This window comes from Pagrus major, chromosome 24 (assembly GCF_040436345.1).
Source record: "Pagrus major chromosome 24, Pma_NU_1.0".
Classification (NCBI taxonomy): Eukaryota; Metazoa; Chordata; class Actinopteri; order Spariformes; family Sparidae; genus Pagrus; species Pagrus major.
In genome coordinates this window covers 531,629-550,883 of record NC_133238.1, presented here as the reverse complement: position 1 = coordinate 550,883, position 19,255 = coordinate 531,629, and the positions used below count along the sequence as shown (strand labels likewise).

At 41.0% G+C, this 19,255-nt stretch overlaps 1 protein-coding gene across 2 annotated transcripts in view; it reads left to right on the top strand.

The window, feature by feature from the left end:
- abat (4-aminobutyrate aminotransferase) overlaps window positions 1–19,255 on the top strand; it is a 115,098-nt gene that overhangs the window by 82,063 nt on the left and 13,780 nt on the right. For both annotated transcript variants that reach the window (XM_073495472.1, XM_073495471.1), the window contains 7 exons: window positions 113–162; window positions 939–1,019; window positions 12,102–12,194; window positions 12,510–12,572; window positions 12,691–12,754; window positions 13,148–13,296; window positions 15,315–15,452. In XM_073495472.1, the coding sequence (XP_073351573.1) occupies window positions 113–162; window positions 939–1,019; window positions 12,102–12,194; window positions 12,510–12,572; window positions 12,691–12,754; window positions 13,148–13,296; window positions 15,315–15,452 (638 nt within the window). The remainder of the gene's footprint in view (window positions 1–112; window positions 163–938; window positions 1,020–12,101; window positions 12,195–12,509; window positions 12,573–12,690; window positions 12,755–13,147; window positions 13,297–15,314; window positions 15,453–19,255) is intronic.

The following is a 19,255-nucleotide window of genomic DNA, read 5'->3' as shown; positions in this document are numbered from 1 at the left end:
AAATGTAAAACCAGAGCCTGTTGACACCTACACATAATCCATTGGTACAGTTGCTCAGTCAGATATTTTCTCTTCTCCTATCTATCCCCACTCCCATTATGTCCTCCCTCAGGCTACAACCACCCTGCTCTCCTCAAACTGATGGCGAATCCCAACAATCTGGTAGGTTATCTTCACATTCAAGGTAATCCATGTCATGTAACATTATTATCTGGTTCTGAATCTGAAGAAATGGTGAATATCATTTTCTAATAAAGATGCTTCTGCTTTCAAGTGTTTACACTCCACGGCTCATGTGTCATAGTGGCAGAAGTGTTTATTCCCAGGTTGACAAAGACATCACATAGCTCACATCTAAGAGAGGGCTGCTGCAAAATATAACTGTGTACATTTCTATTGGTCCTGCGTGTGAGCGGATTAATCCCTGGGAATGTATGGCACTGGGTGTAAGAACAAGGAAATAGATTTCTGGTTCTTATCTTCTATAAGTTGCCTTATCTGCAACAATCGCATGGCTTTTCATTGTTCATCCCATTCATGTAGTGGTCTATTGTCACCACTGATGTAGTACAGTGTAAACACAAATTAAAAGAACTTCTTTTGTATAATACAAAAGAAAAAATGTTGTTCTTAATTTGGACAAGCTAACTGATGCATGCAGTGATAGCTGTTGATACAGTTGGAAAAAAGTAGTTATTAGTTATTGGTTGATGTTATCAATAAATGGAGGTAATACTGTTTACCCTGCTAAAAAAATAGTGCATTGCAGTGTAATAGTCTAGATAGGAACACTTTAAAAGTTGATGAGAGCCTAATTGAATAGGGTTTGGAGAATAAATGTTTTATATGAGTTTCAGTTGTGCTTTGTCGACCAAAATGGTGTGTGTTTGCAGTTTGTGTATTCATGAATTTGTCTCTGTTTTCTGTTTTTCTTTCAGAGTACACTTGTGAACCGACCTGCCCTAGGAATACTGCCACCTGAGAACTTTCCAGACAAACTCACTGAAAGTCTTCTTTCAGTTAGTAACAACACTCACACAGTTAAATTTACAATGCAGACTTCAAATTACTATTAATATTAAGTACTACTACTATTAGTGTTTCTTTTCTTGTTGAAATGAAATATTTTATGCCTATCCACAAGGGATAGCTGTGGCTGTAGGCATTATGAGGACATTTCTTAAAATTTGGTACAAACTTCCACTTGGAATTTTTGATGAACTGATTAGATTTTGGTGGTCAAAGATCAAGGTCACTGTGACCTTATGCATCTAATTCTTGTGAATGTGATATCTCAGAAACACCCTTTGGCCGAAATACCCACCCAAATAAACTGTTTTCAATTTGGGGGTCAATGGTTGAGGTCATTGTGACCTCACAACACAGTTTGGCCATTACTCATGTTAATTATGAGAAAAATTTCACACAAATGTCTAATAGGATAAAGTGAAGAAGTGATGACATTTTACTGTATACCCAAACGGTCAAAAGTCATTTTCACTGTGATATCACAATGTTCTGTAAAAAGTATTTTCTGGCCATTATTCATGCCGTTACTGAGGAACAGAAGGGGAGATTGTGACCACATTTCACATTTGGCCAGATAGTGAAATGTGACCTTGGGTGCCCACCTTGAAACTGTGTTGATTTTATAAATCTTATGCAGTGTTTCTCACGTGAGACTATAGTGGGTGGACCTTGGACCCTTTAGGTGGCATGCTACCCCCCGAAGAAAATGTTGCATATTTTAAAGTTAAATGCATTAATGCTCTGCACTTTCAGAGAAATATGAAGATGCTAGATCACAAGTGATAGGGACATAAGTAATTGTAGAAAAAAAATATAAAAATAATAAAATATATCACTAAGCTTTGGTCCCCAGAGCCAAAGCTCAGTGATATATTTTTTGTGATCAAATTTTTTTATTATTATTATTATTATTATTATTATTATACATGACAAACATAACCCAAGACAGGGGAACGTGTCGAGGGAGCTCGACAAACATTATCAATAAAGAAAAGCAAAATAAAATAAAATAATTGCACCGCAATATGACAATTAAAGAAAACAACAGTAAATAACAATTAAAAAAAACAAATGCATACATAACCATACAAAGATAAACACACGCACACACACACACACACACACACACACACACATAGGACAAGACAGGGGGAACTAGACAACCAGGAATACAAAAATAGGAGAGCCAATAGCAAAGGAGTTACAACATGTCTTTCAAAGAAACAGCAGCAGAGTGCCAGGAGTCAAGAGTCCGCTCATTGGCACCATTGATTCGGGCTGTGGCGAGCTCCAAATATATAGCGTCCAGAAAAGAAAGGATCCAAGCCTTGACAGTAAGGCAATGAGGCGGCTTCCACCGGGTAGCAATCATTTTCTTGGCTGCAGTCAAACCGGTGAAAAAGACACGCTTATTCAGTTTGGAAAGAGTAAGAGTTGACAGGTTGTTCAGGACCAACACACATACAGATACAGGTACTGTTATTTGTAACAAATCAGACAGTTTGGATGCGACATTGATCCAAAATTGACCAACGGGGGGGCAGTCCCAAAACATATGAATATACGTACCCCGAGCCTGTAATGAGCACAGGTTACACAAGGGATTATTAATAACCTTCATGTGATGAAGTCTAACAGGGGTGAGGTATGTTCTGTGTAAGAAATTAAAATGAATATGCTGATGGTCTGGGTTACGAGATGCTTCATTAATACTGGACCACACACCACCCCACTTAAAACCTTGAGTTATATCAGGGCAGTCGCTTTCCCAAACCCTCTCTATCGGGAGCATGACAAGGTCTGTTACCTGCAAAAAATGGTAGATCTTGGATACCATCCCCTTATTTCTGGCATGTTTAACAAACAATTCGCGGAGTGGGTGAGTAGGTAAAGAATTTTGCCAGGGGACACCATGGGCCCTGAGTGCCGATCTTAACTGTAAATAAAAAAAAGGAGGAACCTGGCAGACCGAATGCATCCTTAATATCCGAGAAAGAAAGTAGCCCCTGGTCATTATAAATGTCTCTAAGATGGTGAACACCCTTATGTTCCCATTGAGGAGCAGATATAGGCCTCCCACCAATCAAGAGTGCTTTATTATTAAACAATGGAGAAAAAATCTGCCACTTGCAAGAAATATGGCAGTGTGTTTCTGCTAATCTCCAGACCTTCACCAGATGAGAAATAATAGGACCGAAACGTAGCTGACATTGTTTTTTGGACATATTAATGAAAGGAATATCCAGAAGTGTCCAAGGATCGACTGTGTTAACTTCCAACATACGCCAAGATACAGAGGAATGTGCATTTCAATACCCAAATATTTGAACTGCTGCACTACAGGAACATTAGCTGGAAGGACAGATGTTTTGGCCGAGTCATTCAGATGTAGGAGAGCAGATTTGGACCAGTTAATTTTAAAGCCGGACATACTTCCAAATTCCTCACATATGGATAAAAGAGGTGGCAATGACTGAGCGGGGTTTTCCAAAAAAACTAAAAAGTCGTCCGCATACAAAGACAACTGGTGTGGCAAGTTATGGACAGAAACGGGCGAAACCAAAGTGGACCGGCGGATCGCTTGAGCAAGCGGCTCCAGGGACAGAACGAACAGAGCAGGACTTAACGGACAGCCCTGGCGTGAGGACCTAGAAACTGGAAAGAGAGCGGAAAAGGTTTGACCAGTCAAAACTTGTGTCGAGGGATTTGAGTATAAGGTTTTAATCATCCCAATAAAAGTGCAGCCAAAGCCCATCACCTCCAAAACAAATATGACCACTCTTATCGGTCAAAGGCTTTCATAGCATCAAGCGAAAGCACTGACATAGGAGCGCTATTGTTAGTCGCGGCCTCAATGATGTGAAGTAGACGCCTCACATTATCAGCTGCCAGCCTTGCCTTAATAAAGCCCGTTTGATCAGAGCTGACCAATAATGGCATATGGGACTCGAGGTAACGGGCGAGAAGCTTTGCAAAGATCTTTAGATCAGAGTTTAGAAGGCTAAGCGGACGGTAGCTGGAGCACTCAGTGGGGTCTTTATCTTTTTTCAGCAGCAAAGAGATGAGGGCCGTGTTAACATCCCTTGAAAATCTGCCCTTTTCGATTGAAAATGTAATCATATCTAACAGAAATGGGCTCAGCTGCTCCCAGAAAGTAATGTAAAATTCAGGGGGGATCCCATGCATGGTCCGCGTCGCATCCCTCAATTCCTCTAGCGTGATTGGCCTCTCTAAGTTGGTAGAGTCTGCATTTGAAAGCTTGGGCAGTTGTAACTGATTAAAAAACCTGTCACATTGAACCTTATCTGCGGGCACCTCCGAATCATACAAATTGGAGTAAAACGCCTGAAATATACCATTAATCTGTACAGGGTCGGTGCTAATGTTACCATTCGCGGATTTAATAGCAGGGATATCTGCAAAGCTATCACTAGTCCTAATCCTCATGGCCAAAAGGTGACTAGGCCTAGCCCCATGAAAATAATATCGTTGCCTGGTCCTGTAAATCTGAAACTCAGATTGCTGCTTCATGATACTGTTAATTTCCTTTTTTACCAAAGCACGCTGTAAAGCCACCCGCTCTGTAAAACGAAGCTGTAAAATAGAATCCAACCTAGAGCATTCTACTTCCAGGTTATGCAGCCGGAGGGACCTGGTTTTACGGGCATTAGAACTAAATAATATTGTATTGCTCCTGATGAAACCCTTTATCACCTCCCAAAGGACTCTGGGATCCTCTACAGAACCAGCATTAAAACCAATAAATTCCCTAAATCCTGAGACGAACTGATTGACAAAGGCTGCATTTTTCAATAACAAGGTATTGAAGCGCCATCTAGCCACACGCTTGGATAAGCAACTCAAGTTCACAGAGCAGAAGACTCCTTTGTGGTCTGACAAAGCCATCGGAAGTAAAACTGCAGCATTAATGGAGTGAAAAAGCCGGGGAGAAGCGAAGAGAAAATCTATCCTGGAAAAAGATTTATGTCTGCCAGAGAAAAAAGTGTAGTCCTTAGCAGAGGGATTAATTAATCGCCATATATCTGTAAGTCCCAAATTGGTAGCCCAAGCTTTAAGGGATTTTGTGGCCAGACCCTGCTCTCCCGAAGTCGATGCACTCGACCTATCTAGAACCGGATCCCAAACTGCATTGAAATCAGTACCTACAACAAAAGAGTAGTTTGTCAGCTCTAACATTTTGGTTGTAATTAAATTGTAGAAATTACTGTCAAAAACATTAGGGGCATACGCCGAGATGAGAGCTACTTTCCTTGTGTTAAATTCTACCTTAGCAATAACAATCCTGCCCACATCATCCGCCCAGGATGACAAAACTTTAATTGGTAGATTACGTCTAGCTACAATAGAAACACCCCTAGATTTTGAGTCCGCAGAGGAAAAAGCTATAGTATGGTAAAATCTATTAGCAAGATGGCCAGTGACCGCTTTCAGCAAGTGCGTCTCCTGTAATAATGCAATGTCCACATTTTTCTCCTTAAACAAACCAAGGGTGCTAGCACGCTTATGAGGAGCATTCAGTCCACCACAATTCCACACCAAAATGTTTAGTTCACCCATAATCCGTGAAAAATGTTCTATAAATAATCACAGAGAAACAAGCGATAAAGCCCTCCATGTGGTTCAACTCCAACATAAGTGCACCTACGGTCCAGTCCCTCACTACATAACATAAACTTGTCATAGACACAAAACACAAAGCAAATGAAACTGAAGAAAAAAAAAATACAAACATATAAACAGAAATAACACGGTAAATTAGGTCTGTGATCGAAAAGGATACAGGGCAGCAAGAGAACAGCCAGCCCAGCCAGAATAATACACAGCAACCGAAGTTCTAATATTAGGTAATATAGCTCAACAGTGATACCCAGTGTAGCCAGAATGTACAAGAACAAAACAAAACGCTCAGCATATATGATAAGAAAACAAACAAACTGCATGGCTTTGCACAACCCATGAAGCTGATACCAAAGTGGCCGTAGCTCAGAAGGAAACATTAACATATTCAAAAGTCAAGACAATAGTCATACACAAAACGTGAAATTTTATCTCCAGGACAAACATCAGCAAACAGTTGAAGCAAAAACAGGCTCCAAACAGATCCACATCCAGTGAAAAACAGTCAAAAAACAAGGCTAATTTTGCCAAAACAGTGACCGAGCGGGCCTCTACACAGGGTGGGGGGGAGGACCGTCAGCTCCCGCCACAGACCCCGAGCGCGGGTCCGGAGCAGCCCCAACGAAATCCTCCGCTTCACTGGGAGAGGTGAAGGCCTTGTACTGAGCCCCGTCCTTGACCTTCAGCGTGTGTGTATATATATATATATATATATATATATATATATATATATATATATATATATATATATATATATATATATATATGTATATATAATTATTATTAACCCGCTATTAACTGGGTGATTAACCCAGTCCCCACAGTTTTGACTGTACAATGTTAACACAAGCCTGTAGGCTTTAGTCAGTGAAAAGGATTGAATGATCCCAAAAACTCATGATACGATAACTTCCTCCCTCTGGCTGTCGTCCAGCAGGCGCAAGCTCCGGAACTGGAGGTCCAATGCAGTACTCTCAAGCAGACACTTTGTTTGCTCTCCTTGGTCGCTCTGTCAAGTCCTTCAGTATGGCCTCCTTCATTTGGGCGATGGTAGCGGAGCCTATGCCATGCTTTGTTCTATCTTGACCTTGAGGGGCACAATGAGAGATACTGTAGGACGAAACTTGTCTCAAAGTACAGTGGTTGTTTTTTTTCAGCGGTGTGAGAAGCCTTACTATGTCCTTTGTGTGTCTGTGATGTCACCTCTGTCCAGACTGTCAGCATCACACACGTTGCGCTTAACCTTATCTTACCTTATCTTAACCTTAGTGCTGCAGTGATTGCTTTTTTGTTGCTCCAAGCATAGCTCAAGCATTTCAAATGAGATTTTCCAACACATTACTACATCCATGATCAGTTTATGTCTTGGCAAGTTTAACATTCTCTGTTTGGTGGCCAGCACAGCTGTAGGAGTTGAACTGTGGTAAAAAAAAATGCTGCTACACGCCTCACTCGCCCAAGCAGAAGGCCAACACGGCCTACTCAAATTTGCTTTTGTAGCATGGCCTCTTCTTCTGAGTGGATATGATTGATAATAGCTGATGACTTTTCTGGGCCCATTTTAATAGGGCTTATTTGATACACCCATTAGACACAGCCACAAACACTACAATGGATAAGTCTAAGGAGCTCAGCATTGATTGATTTGAAGAAGTCAGGAAAGTCACTTGAAGCCATTTCAAAGCAGTTACAGGTCCCAACTGTGCAAACAATATTTTGTAAGTGCATGGCACAGTTGTATCACTACCATGATCAGGAAGGAAACGCAAACTGTCTCTTGCTACTGAGAGAAAATTGGTCAGGATGGTTAAGTGTCAACCAAAAATCACCAAAAAGCAAGTCCACTATGAATCCATCCATGATTCCAGCTGCTGGAACACAGGTGTCAGTGTTCACAGTCAAGCGTGTTTTGCATTGCCGTGGGCTGAGAGGCTGCTGTGCAAGAAAAAAAGCCCTTGCCCAAGACACGGCACCTTAAAGCTCAACGGAAGTTTGCTGCTAATCACATGAACAAAGAACAAAGAATAAACCTTCTGGAGGAAATCTCTGTGGTCAGATGAAACAAAAATTGATTTTGGTCACAATGACGAGCAATATATTTGGAGGCGAGAAGGTGAGGCCTTTAATCCCAAGAACACACCTTCTGTCAAGCATGGGGGTGGTAGTATTATGCTGTGGGGCTGTTTGGCTGCCAGTGAATCTGGTGCTCCAAAGAAAATAAATGGAATAATGAAGGAGGAGTGTTATCTCCAAATTCTTCAGGAAAACCTAAAACATCAGCCAGAAGATTGTGTCATAGGTGCAGTGGGGTGTTCCATTGACAATGATCCCAAACACACATCAAAAGTGGAAAAGGAACTAGAATTGAGGTTTGGAATGGCCTTTCAAGTCTTGACAAATTTAGTTGAACTGGTTCTGTCAAGAGGAGTGTTTAAAAATTCAGCCAGAGGCCTACCAGAAGTTTGTGGATGGCTATTAACAGCACCTAATTGAGGTGAAAATGGCCAAAGGACATTTAACCATATATTAGAATTACTGTATGTATGTTTTTTTATTTTTAGATTTGGTCACATTTCAAGAAGACCCATAATAAATTAATTGTTGAACTAAACCTCATGAATGTTTCAACTTAAGACTTAAGACTGCCATGATATACAGTATATGTTCTTTACAAGTGTATGTAAACTTTTGACTACGACTGTAGCTCTGAGTAACACATGTCTAGCCATCTATTGTTATTTAGATGCACTCTGCCTCTTTGAGTCTCTGAGTCACTTTAGTTTTTGTCACTTGATACAGAGCTGATAACAGTAGCCCCATTCTACTGCCTTTTGAATCATGAGCCGATTCTTTGCATCGTCCTCTGTGTGCAAGTTTTAGATGCGGAGTTATGCTGCATTCCAGTTACATGTTTGACTACTCACCCGAGTTGCTCTTACGCGAGAACGTGACATCATTTCCTGGCTTGTAGCATAAATAGCGTTCCCGTTTGTCATCGCTACACGACGAGTCGGAAGAACATGGACGCCATCAGGGCAGTAGCAGGCTAGTCATTGTTATTGTTATTGTTAGCTACATTAGCCTCTTTAGCAAAGCAGCTCGAAAACAAAACTTTACATTGTATTGCACGCACAGCAAGACCGTGCAATGCATAAATTGGTGACCGGATTAAAGCAGCAATGTAATCAAGTGTGTAAGAGCATTTAAAATCAACATTAAAATGACCAACGTGGTACAAATGCAAAGAAAATACGTCAATTACGGACGCAGCCATCTTTGTTTGTCTAGTTGTTTGTCTATCCTCGCTCTACTCGGTGTAGGCTACTCTCAGGAGCACCGAGTCGGACAGTGGATATTCCGACCAAAAGGGGGCGTGCCTCGGTGAAATGTCACGAGACAGCTGCAAGATTTCCAACTTTGCAACTCGGGCGAGTGGTCTCCCATGTATCTGGAATGCAGCATAAGTATCAGAGCCGCAGCAGAGGCGAGCCTGTGTGAATGGATAAGCCGGAGGCAGGGAGCAAGAGTGTGTCGATCTGATGGTGTTCACAATCTGATAACTAAACAGATCCTTCACTCATCAAATACAAGAGAAATGACCCGCAAAGCAACGTTACAGGACCAAACAACAGTAATATGGTAACTGGTAGTGTCTTTGGCAACTTACATGAGGAAAAAAATACTGCAGTTATACGTGGAGAAGTGTCTGTCACCCTGTCTGTCATCCTGTCTGTCTTACTGACTCTTGAAAACTGAAACAGCGTCTGTCCCCGGCAAAAACTTTAACACACCCTGTTTGTCTCTTTCCACTATTGTGTTATTGTAGTTACTGTCTTGAAAAAAATAACCGCGATGGTCAGCCCTCCCGACCAAGACTTCAGTGAACTTTCCCCCAGAAAACAGCATCCCTCCCTGCGAGTGATAGAGTCAGACAGGGCCGCTATTTACTGATTTACTGATTATGTAATTATGTAATTTATAGTGAAAAACGTAACTGTGTCGCTTTCCAGGATGAAAGGTGGGTCAGGATCTCAATCACAACACATAATAACTGCATCCATATGACTATAACAGTCAGCGGATACATGTTTAGATTAACAGGTGGACACCGAAGGGAAAAACATTGAAAAAACCACACAGATGTCAACGTCATGATGTGTACCGTCATGCCTCTTTTGGATCCACTGTGCTGGCATGTCGTATGAATTGACACACTGGTGTGGCTTTACGCCGGAGCTGCTTGGTTCTGTGTGAACAAACAAATGCAGAGAATTGGCAAGCCTTCGCTGCGGGGATAATGCAGCGTCTCTGACCTAAGTTAGGCTGCAACCGAATGGTGTGTTTACTAACCTCCAAAATCCCTTGTGTTCCACCACAGAAAACCGCCTTAAGTCTTTGGCTATGTACTCCCCAATACATATAGTTATTTCTTCAGCTCTCAGACTGTTTTGGGGAAGTGGGCCTCTAAATGCTTCTTTCAGAGTCCTTTGGCCTGGCTGAAGTGTTTTCCTCATAGCAGCTTGATGTGGTGACCATAATTTTTCTGGGTGGTGCTGCACTCAATGGCTTCTAATGTTTGATGTATTTCCCGTATTGTAGTTGATCATTGACCGGCTGTATTTGCGAATTGTTCTGGCTCTAGGCTTTACAAGTTGATGCAATATGTTGTTGCAATATGAACTTCCTCGTTGCAGCATTCATTCGCCATTTTCTCATTGGGTTTGTGGCTTTGACTGGCATACACACAAAGGGTGACAGGAGTCTGTCTTCTTGACCAGTATGATTACACCCTCTGCTGTTCAAACAAAACTATACAGTGACGGAGAGAAAGAAGAATACAGCTATAGGGACTTCCCTTGTTAGATCCATGAGCTTTATGAGCAAAATATCCATGTGACATGTTGATGGATTTCGTAATAGTGCAATGACGGTATTGAGATTTTTTTTACCGCAATATTGCGAAATTCGATATATCGTTACATCCCTAGTTAATGGCCAGTATCAATCCATTGCTTTCAATCTTGTGTTAGCCCCGTGTGGTAACCTTGATTGAGAGACTAGATAATCTTTGTCCTCTTTGAAATTATGTGCCTCTGTAAAGAGTACCATCTTAAAGCTGCTGTAGGTGTTATTTTAGCCAACTTCCTGTCCATTTTGCAGTTAGCAATCCCCTCCCTCCTCTCTATGTCACCACATGAACACGCAGCGGTAATTGCCAGACATAGCAGAAAACAGGAGGATCCTGCTCTGTGCACGTTCAGGAACAGACAGGACCACCTCTTTCTGAAATTCTCTGTCCTGATTGGATACATGGATACAAGAAAATTGTATTTCTCTTTACTGCATGAGCAGGGGGAGGAGAGACATGGGTTACTGTACTCTGTAACAGTGATTACTGTTGAATATAGAGCTATTTAAATGTTATTCTAATAAACAGTATATGAATTACAGCAGCTTTAACTATATTCAGCACAGAGGTATCTATTGGAAAATAAGAGCTTTGTTTCATGCTTGTTCAACACATGTTCACATGTATTTTTTGAGCTGCCATTCATAAACAACGTTGGCCGCTGGAAGTGGCTGGTAAATTAATCAGACAAAAAGATACAATATCATTATCATTTGGATCATAATTAGACTATGGCAAGGGAAATTAGACTTTGGCGGGCCACTAGAGTTGGAAAACGCTGTTGTATGATGCTGTGTTGAAGATGTGTGTGAAGCATCCACATTTTAGAATATGTAGCTTACTGATGTTCTCTCAGAATAATCTTTATTGGCCAAGCATTCAACAATCTGTTTTGTTTAGATTAGATTAGATTAGATTAGATTAGATAAGATTAACTTTAGCGTGCACCTCAGTGGAAATTTTCCTTTGGCTTCTCCAAAAAAACAACAAAAGTACATAAAGGTACATATACTACACATAGCACAACGTACCATTAAAAAAACATGAATATAAAGAGTACAATAGTGCAAATGAGCAGTTAGCAGCAAATTAGTTAAGTTATACAAGGTCACTGGTTCTTTCTGATATTGGCTTCAGGTAATGGTTGCATGTAATTCTTATCAGTTCTCTGTACTACTCTCAAAAAATAGTCTCTAAGTAAATGGTCTTACATTTCTGTAGCACTGTTCAAGTCTACTGACCACTCAAAGCACAAAACACTTTCACCCATTCACATGCACACACAGTAGGAGTATTTTGAGTTCAGTATCCTCAGTGATACATTAAATTTTGTCCAAGAACTACAAGTAATACTTTTTATTATATTCTTGTCCTTGCTACATAGGCTATATAAGGTGAGTTTGGACAGGCATGGATGTTACCTGTAACTTGACTGGTGTGTGGAGGCATATTACCAGGAGGTGGTAATTCTAGTTAATTATTAGGCTTTAACATCAGTAATATCATTTGTCTATCCTCCTGTCAGGTGGCTCCCAGTGGAATGAGACGTGTTCAGACAATGGCCTGTGGCTCCTGCTCCAATGAAAATGCTTACAAAGCAATGTTTATCTGGTACAGGGTAAGTGAGTACAAACTTTGACTATGTCACATGGTCTAAAATAGTAGTAGTAGAAGACTGAGTTTAGAAAAACATCTGTCACAGTCCTCTTAGAAAGAAACAAGACGCTGCAACAAAACAACTGGGACAAATTACAAAAATAATGCACACCAGCATTTATAAAAAGGCAAATTATATGATACTATCAAGTGCTGTGGATGTGGATGTAAAATTAAGGTTTGTTTCAGTCAGCTATCTTTCTGCTTGCTTGCTTGCAAAAACAAATATTATCTCATCAACCAAAAGTATATTTAGCTGTGTTTGCTTTTGCTATAGAACAAAGAGCGAGGCCACAACACACCATCTGATGAAGACCTCAGCACCTGCATGATAAACCAGGTGGGTGAAATTAATTGTTTTGTATTGACTGCTCACAATATTTTGGGATTTCCAGCTATATTGTATTAAAAATGTATCTCCCCCTTTTTTTTTTTATCTCCATGTTTTTCTGTCTCAGGCCCCAGGTTGTCCAGACCTCAGCATTTTATCTTTCATGGGAGGTTTCCATGGAAGAACATTGGGTACATAAAGTAATATATGTAGCAGGATTGATGTAGCAATGATTCAATCATAATTTGTTTTTTTAAACCCTTGTTTAAAAAACAACAACTTGCTGTTTACCAGTAGTGCTGTATGGTGAGACCTGAAAAAGACCTTTGAGCTCAAATAAATCAAAAATCAAAAATAAATCAAAAATATTCCTGTTGTGCTTGAATGGAACCAGAATGGAGCTTTTTTTTATTTACACCCTTTGAGCTAGGTGTAGAGATATAGACATATTAGCTATATTATATCTAGATGTATTATTGCTCAATATAGATGTATTATTTAGATATATACCTGAAGTTAATATTAGCTACAATATTGTGACAGTGTAGATTATTTGCTAACACAGTGGTTTTGCTTTTTTAAAGGTTGCTTGGCAACGACACACTCCAAAGCAATCCATAAACTGGATGTGCCATCATTTGATTGGCCAATGGCCCCTTTCCCTAGATTGCAGTACCCACTACAGGAATTTACCAGAGAGAATGCACAGGAAGAGGCTCGCTGTCTTGAGGAGGTAGGCTGCTTGTGCAGATGGGTGTGTAGAGCTTTATACATGAAATAAACTGCACTGTTGTCATCACTGTCTTTTCACTCCCCCCTGCAAATTAAAGTAAAAAAAAAAAAAAAAGGCAACAAAGGTAGAGGCCATCTGGTGATGGTATCACACCAGGCGCGATGCCCGTCAGCATGTTGTCTTTCTGACCCATGACTTCACAGTAGTCATTACTACATTATTATGAGTACTCAGTAATCATGGGTTGGACTATTCCATCTTCAAACTCAGCCTTCATTTTGATCTCAACTACACACCTGTAAAGTTTTTTGACTGCGCCAATATGAATGTGGGCCAGGGGATTTAAGTGCACACCTTCCTATTTCTGGTGCCCTTGCTCAGACCACGGCCATCTTTAATCTCAATCTCTTAGTTTTTATCTTAAATGCACAATGCAAAGTTTCATGACTGCATCTTGTATGGTCTGTTCCCTGACAAAAATCTGTCCAGGGAATGACAGATAGATAGAAGCACACATACATTGCAAAGTACTCACACTTCTGTGGTAGTTCCATCTACAATAAGTGTCTCCAGGACCACATTTTGCTATGATGACATGCACATACAAAAAAATCACAGGGTGAAAACAGCACCAAGTTGTCACTGTCGCAGCTGGTAAAAAGACACTGGGCCCTATTTAGATGGTCTAAAGCGCAAGGCGGTAGTGCATTTAGTCCATTTTGCTACTTAAAGTGAGGCGCACGGCGCAGAGAAGTTATATTTAGACGCTGACATTTGGATTTAGAGTCATGGTTGTGTTTTGGGTGGAACATAAATTAAACCAATCCTCCCTTTAAGAGCCAGGTGCGCCAGGCACAGATTTATCAGCAGCACTCATCTTCAGTGAGGATGTGGTTCTCGGTTGCTGAACCCTCTGTCCCGCTGTTTCACAACCATCTGTCCCAACACCTCTGTTTGACTACAAATGAATAATACACTGATATTTAACAGAGGAAGAGGAGGAGTGCTGCTGCGCATCTCTGTGTGTGTTTGTGGATCTCAGTCCATGGATCAGACGGGACGGGTCATAAAAATTATCATCCTGACCAATAACGGACGGGATAAGAGGGATGAAATACGTCTTTAATGAGGAAAATATTAATGACATTACCTGCAACAATTCTCCAGCAGCAGAAACGATGTGTGTATCTCTTCGTCAACATGTGCTTTTGCGAACAAGGAACAGCTGATAAACTTTACTGATTATTTAAAACTCCTGACTCGCTGACAGGATTGGTTAGAATGTCATGTTATTTAATGTTATGTGTTCTTCTACACATCGAAAGGTCACACACATGCTGTCCAGATTCATCGGGTAAAATAGTTTGAAGAGAATCAGCTGTCCTGATAAATCCTGAGATCCTGTCTAAACTAGGGCTATTTAACTTGCGATTAATCGAGTATTTATTTACCTATTTATATTGTTACCCCACAGGATTACATCCGAGCAACGCTGGAACATGGAATAACCAAATGTAATTTTAGTCAGATCTACTCTTGGCCTATTGATGGGTCAGTAATATTGTATGCCTCATAACTTACGTATACACACAGTCATCAATCTTATTTGCCAGCTATCCTCCCTACATTTGGCAGCTGCAGCTATGTTGCTTTTAGCTTGGATCACGTGTTTGACTTCTTCGCATTTGTCTAATATAATTTGTCTAATCCGTCTTTGTAAATGTTAACATGGTGCTCTCTGAGTGTGTATGATTTTCCTTTCCCTTTTTATTATTATGCAGAAAGTATTGCCAGTATGATACATGTTGCTTTTTCTACATATAAAGATATTTGAGTGTTAGATTTAAATTGTAATGAGATTAAATGGCAATTGTGTGTGTGTGTGTGTGTGTGTGTGTGTGTGTGTGTGTGTGTGTGTGTGTGTGTGTGTGTGTGTGTGTGTGTGTGTGTGTGTGTGTGTGTGTGTGTGTGTGTGCGTGCATGCGTGCGTGTGTTGGGACTCTCATGTGTGTCTCCAGGTGGAGGATCTGATTGTGAAGTGGAGGCAGAAGGGGAAACCTGTGGCAGGGATTGTAATTGAACCGATCCAGGCTGAAGGTGGAGATAACCACGCCTCCCCAGACTTCTTTAAAAGCCTCCGCAACATTGCACGCAAGGTAACAGTTATTACTATGGCAATAGTAATAGTAATAGTTCCTTTTAAAGGCAATAGCAACTCTAAATTAGCTCATTTAGAGTTGCATCAACTTTGAAGGTATGCTGGTTTATTAGCCTCAAACACCACTGTGTTAACATGAAATGCATCAAATATTCCCAGTAATAGCTTATGATAGATTAAATAGCATCTTACAATAGAGTAATAATTGGATAATCAAAACAAGATTAGACTGTATTATTTCATACAACAGTGTAATCTGACTCTGAATAGAGAGTGAGATTGTTGAGCTTTTGTGGGTGCAACAATCTCAGAGAATACTTTTAATAAAGTGTTTCTTCTTATTATTGTTCTTCTTCAGTCGATGATTACTGATCCTACTCTCTCACATTGGTCATATGGGCTAATGTCCTCTGGAGGCTGCTTATAAGCAGGGGAGATACGTTTTTGGACTCTTTATGTGGGTGGTATCCAATTTTTTATATTGTTAAATCTTTCCTAGATTTTCCGGCTGTATACAGTGTTAACACCAGCTGATTACAAATCACACATGCCAATCACTGCTACACCATTTTCCATGTTATTATGTTCATTTTAAGGTATTGTCTAGTTTTAGGTTGAAGCACTCACTGCATGTAACTTATTTGTTGTAAAGTATTTTGTGCTGCATTTGGAGTTATTTGAAGCATTACCTTGTCTGGCTGTCACCTTCTTCATGAAAATCTTGCTAACAACTTGCCACGTTTTACTGACTCTCCCTTGTCATTTGGTTGGAACCCAAAATGCTGCCAAATTGCAGCAGTTGCACTTTTTGGGTGGACCAACTCGCTTGCGTTTGCCATACGCAAGTGGCCTACACCGCAGTGAGAATTTATACTGTCCACTTACGCTGGTGTGTCTGTGTTGATGGCGGTGGTGAGGTGATTGCCAGCTGTCCCACATTAAACACACCTACCCTATATGTATGTATATGTACATTTATAATATGACCTTTGTCTCTCTTCAGCGAACGTGTGTAGAACAGGGCATCATTGCAGTCTTTGACCTCATGTTAGATGAATGAGAATAAATCAAAGTGAGAATAAATCAGCCGAATGAAGGCAAAGGCATCAGCGACTGCAGTGTTGTGATGCTCTGTTTTTAACGTGTGAGTCAAGAAGCAGAGCCCTGTTACGGTGGCACAGTTTAATAGACTTTCAAAGAGCAAGCCATGACAAATATCAGTGAGGGTGTTGGGAATTGATGGTAGGACAGGTGTGGTAATTAGAAATTAATAATTGATAATAATATGTAAAATTAAATTGATCAAAATTAATCAAGATCAAATCGTTAAAACAGGGCAACACCCTGGAATCAGGGACAAATAACCAGACCAAAAATAGTCTCAAAAGAAGGGTTCACTTTAGATGTAAATATTTGTAAAATGTTTACAATTAAAAGAACAGTAAAGGAAATTAATTATTGTTAGCAAATTGATCAAATCAATAATACTTTCAATAAACAAAAATCGATCACTCAACTAAAGCAGCTAAACTATGAAACTCAAACACTATGACAAACTCAAGCACAAATAACAACAAGCATGCGGTGTGTGTGTGTGTGTGTGTGTGTGTGTGCGCGCGTGTGTGTATGTGTGTCTGTGTGTATGTCAGAGAGACAAAGAAAGAGGAGCCAAAGTGACGTCACGGAGTGTTCCGTTGAAAGGACTACAAAAATGGCCGAAAGTGACTTGGAGAAGTCCTGCGTGGACACGAATTCAGAAATGATAATGATTTTGCTGAATTTGGAGGGATAGTGACCTACTGTTTCAGTGCTACCACGAGGCATCCGTCTCTGAAGTCATAAAAGGGAGATATCACAAGACACACATATCTTATGTTATAGCAAGGTCATTAACCATAAGTCTCCAACAGGTTGCTCATAAGATTACGTGTGTGTGCGCATAACCCCTAATGTGTGTGTGAGAGAGAAAGACAAAGACAAAGGGCTAAGCTAACACTTTCTGCTAGAGAGACTCAAATCTGCTTGTGATGAGCAAAAAAGGAAAGCAAGCAACAACCATGTTTTACAACGTAAAACTAACAGCAATTAAAAAGGACTCGGTGGTCCACAAACTCACAATGTAGCTCACAAGCATACAATACATGCTAAGTATCTGCCCAGACACTAATTAAGCCTCACTTGTGTTGCGTGTCTTCCTTAATCCAGCTCGCTTCCTCAGCGTCGATTAAAGGCGGTTGCAGCGTCTTGCGTTGGCTGTTAAAACAGCAGAGTCGACGTGGCCGTTAAGAAAACAGGCGTTTTCTGAGGGAAAATCTTCCTTCTGCAGGCGGGGAAAGAGGCTGGTTGCACAGCGTCTTTTCTGGATCCGGAGCGTGTTTGGTGAACACGGGGCAGTTTTGGCTCGTCTAGGGAGATGAAAGACTGCAGCCTAGGCGGGTAAAATCCAAACGTCTGGGTGCTCCCTTTGTGTTAGAGAAAGCTGATTCTTTCAGCAACACGTTACATCTGGGACTGGCTATGAAATGATCCTGCAGCTGTACTTATCTCCTCTGGTCGTGGCGGAACTGATGGGATGGTAGTTTCAAACCTGGGGGGACTGTGACAAGCAGGCGCCAACTACCGGACATTAGGGTCGGTGCACTTTCCTTTGCTTACCAGGCTTTGTCATTATCAACCATTAACCTTTGTTCATTTCTTTGCTGCTTTCAAAACCACCAAAACAAAAACATCAAAATGAAATGGAAAGAACCAAAGAGAGAAGGAAAGGAGGGTGGTTGCAGGAAAGGTTAGTAGGCTGCTCCTCATCTGAGAGGATTAGAGCTAGCCACTGATATGGTTGTGAACCAATGACGACGTGTGCATCGTTGTAATGTGAAGTGCACGTGTTGACTTAAAAGAAACAAAAACAAAACAAAAGCCAAACCAACACCTAACAGACTTGTTAGTCTGTGTATTCTGAAGATTTCAGAATTTGTTATTGCGCTGCCAGGACCTGATGTCAGATGTATCCGAAGATTGTACAATAGTGGTAGTAGTAGATCTAAGGGTTGCTCCATTGGGGCAAAGGGGACCAAATTGAATCTTATTGTCCAGGTTGTTAACCTAGAAGCTAGTATTCCCTAAGGGGTCCTACAGAAGATCTCCAAGCTACTTACACTTAAGCTACATCTTCTCCTAACTGCTGACAGGATCTCTAAGCCATGCAAAAAGAATATCATTCTAGGGAGGAGAAATGGTGTTAGTACATGCCGGTGTGATGAGTTGGCATGAGGCTATCCTCATGTTGTTACTGGCCGTTGCCAATGAGGAGGCCAGCTTGTGCTGACAAGCTGGGGTGACCGTTGTGGTCCAGAAAACTATAGATTACATCCACAGTTAAGAAGTAGGCTGATCGAATGTTCAGCTCAAGAAAAGAGCACAAGAAAGACCTGGAGTGGTCAAAAGAGTTCTGGCTGCCAGCCGGTGGATGCTGTGTGCTCACAGGCAGTACAGAAAGGTCAGAGCTGCAATCAGACTTTGAAAGATACAAGGACCTTGGTGGGAGCTCTCTGGACTCCTGGGCAAGGTGACTGGTCTGTCTGGGACTAGCAGACTGACATCAAGAATAAGGGCGCTAACACATACCCCTACCACTGCTGAGGTGTGTGTGGCAGGTATTTACTTCAAGAAAGAAAGCGATCAAGAGGGGAAGAAGACTGTGTGGAACTAGGAGGGGAGGTGTCCCCTCCTTGGACGAGAGCAGTTCTGCAGTCTTCGTCTTAGCTGGCTCTGGATTTGTTTGAGTTCTCTAATGCTTCGATC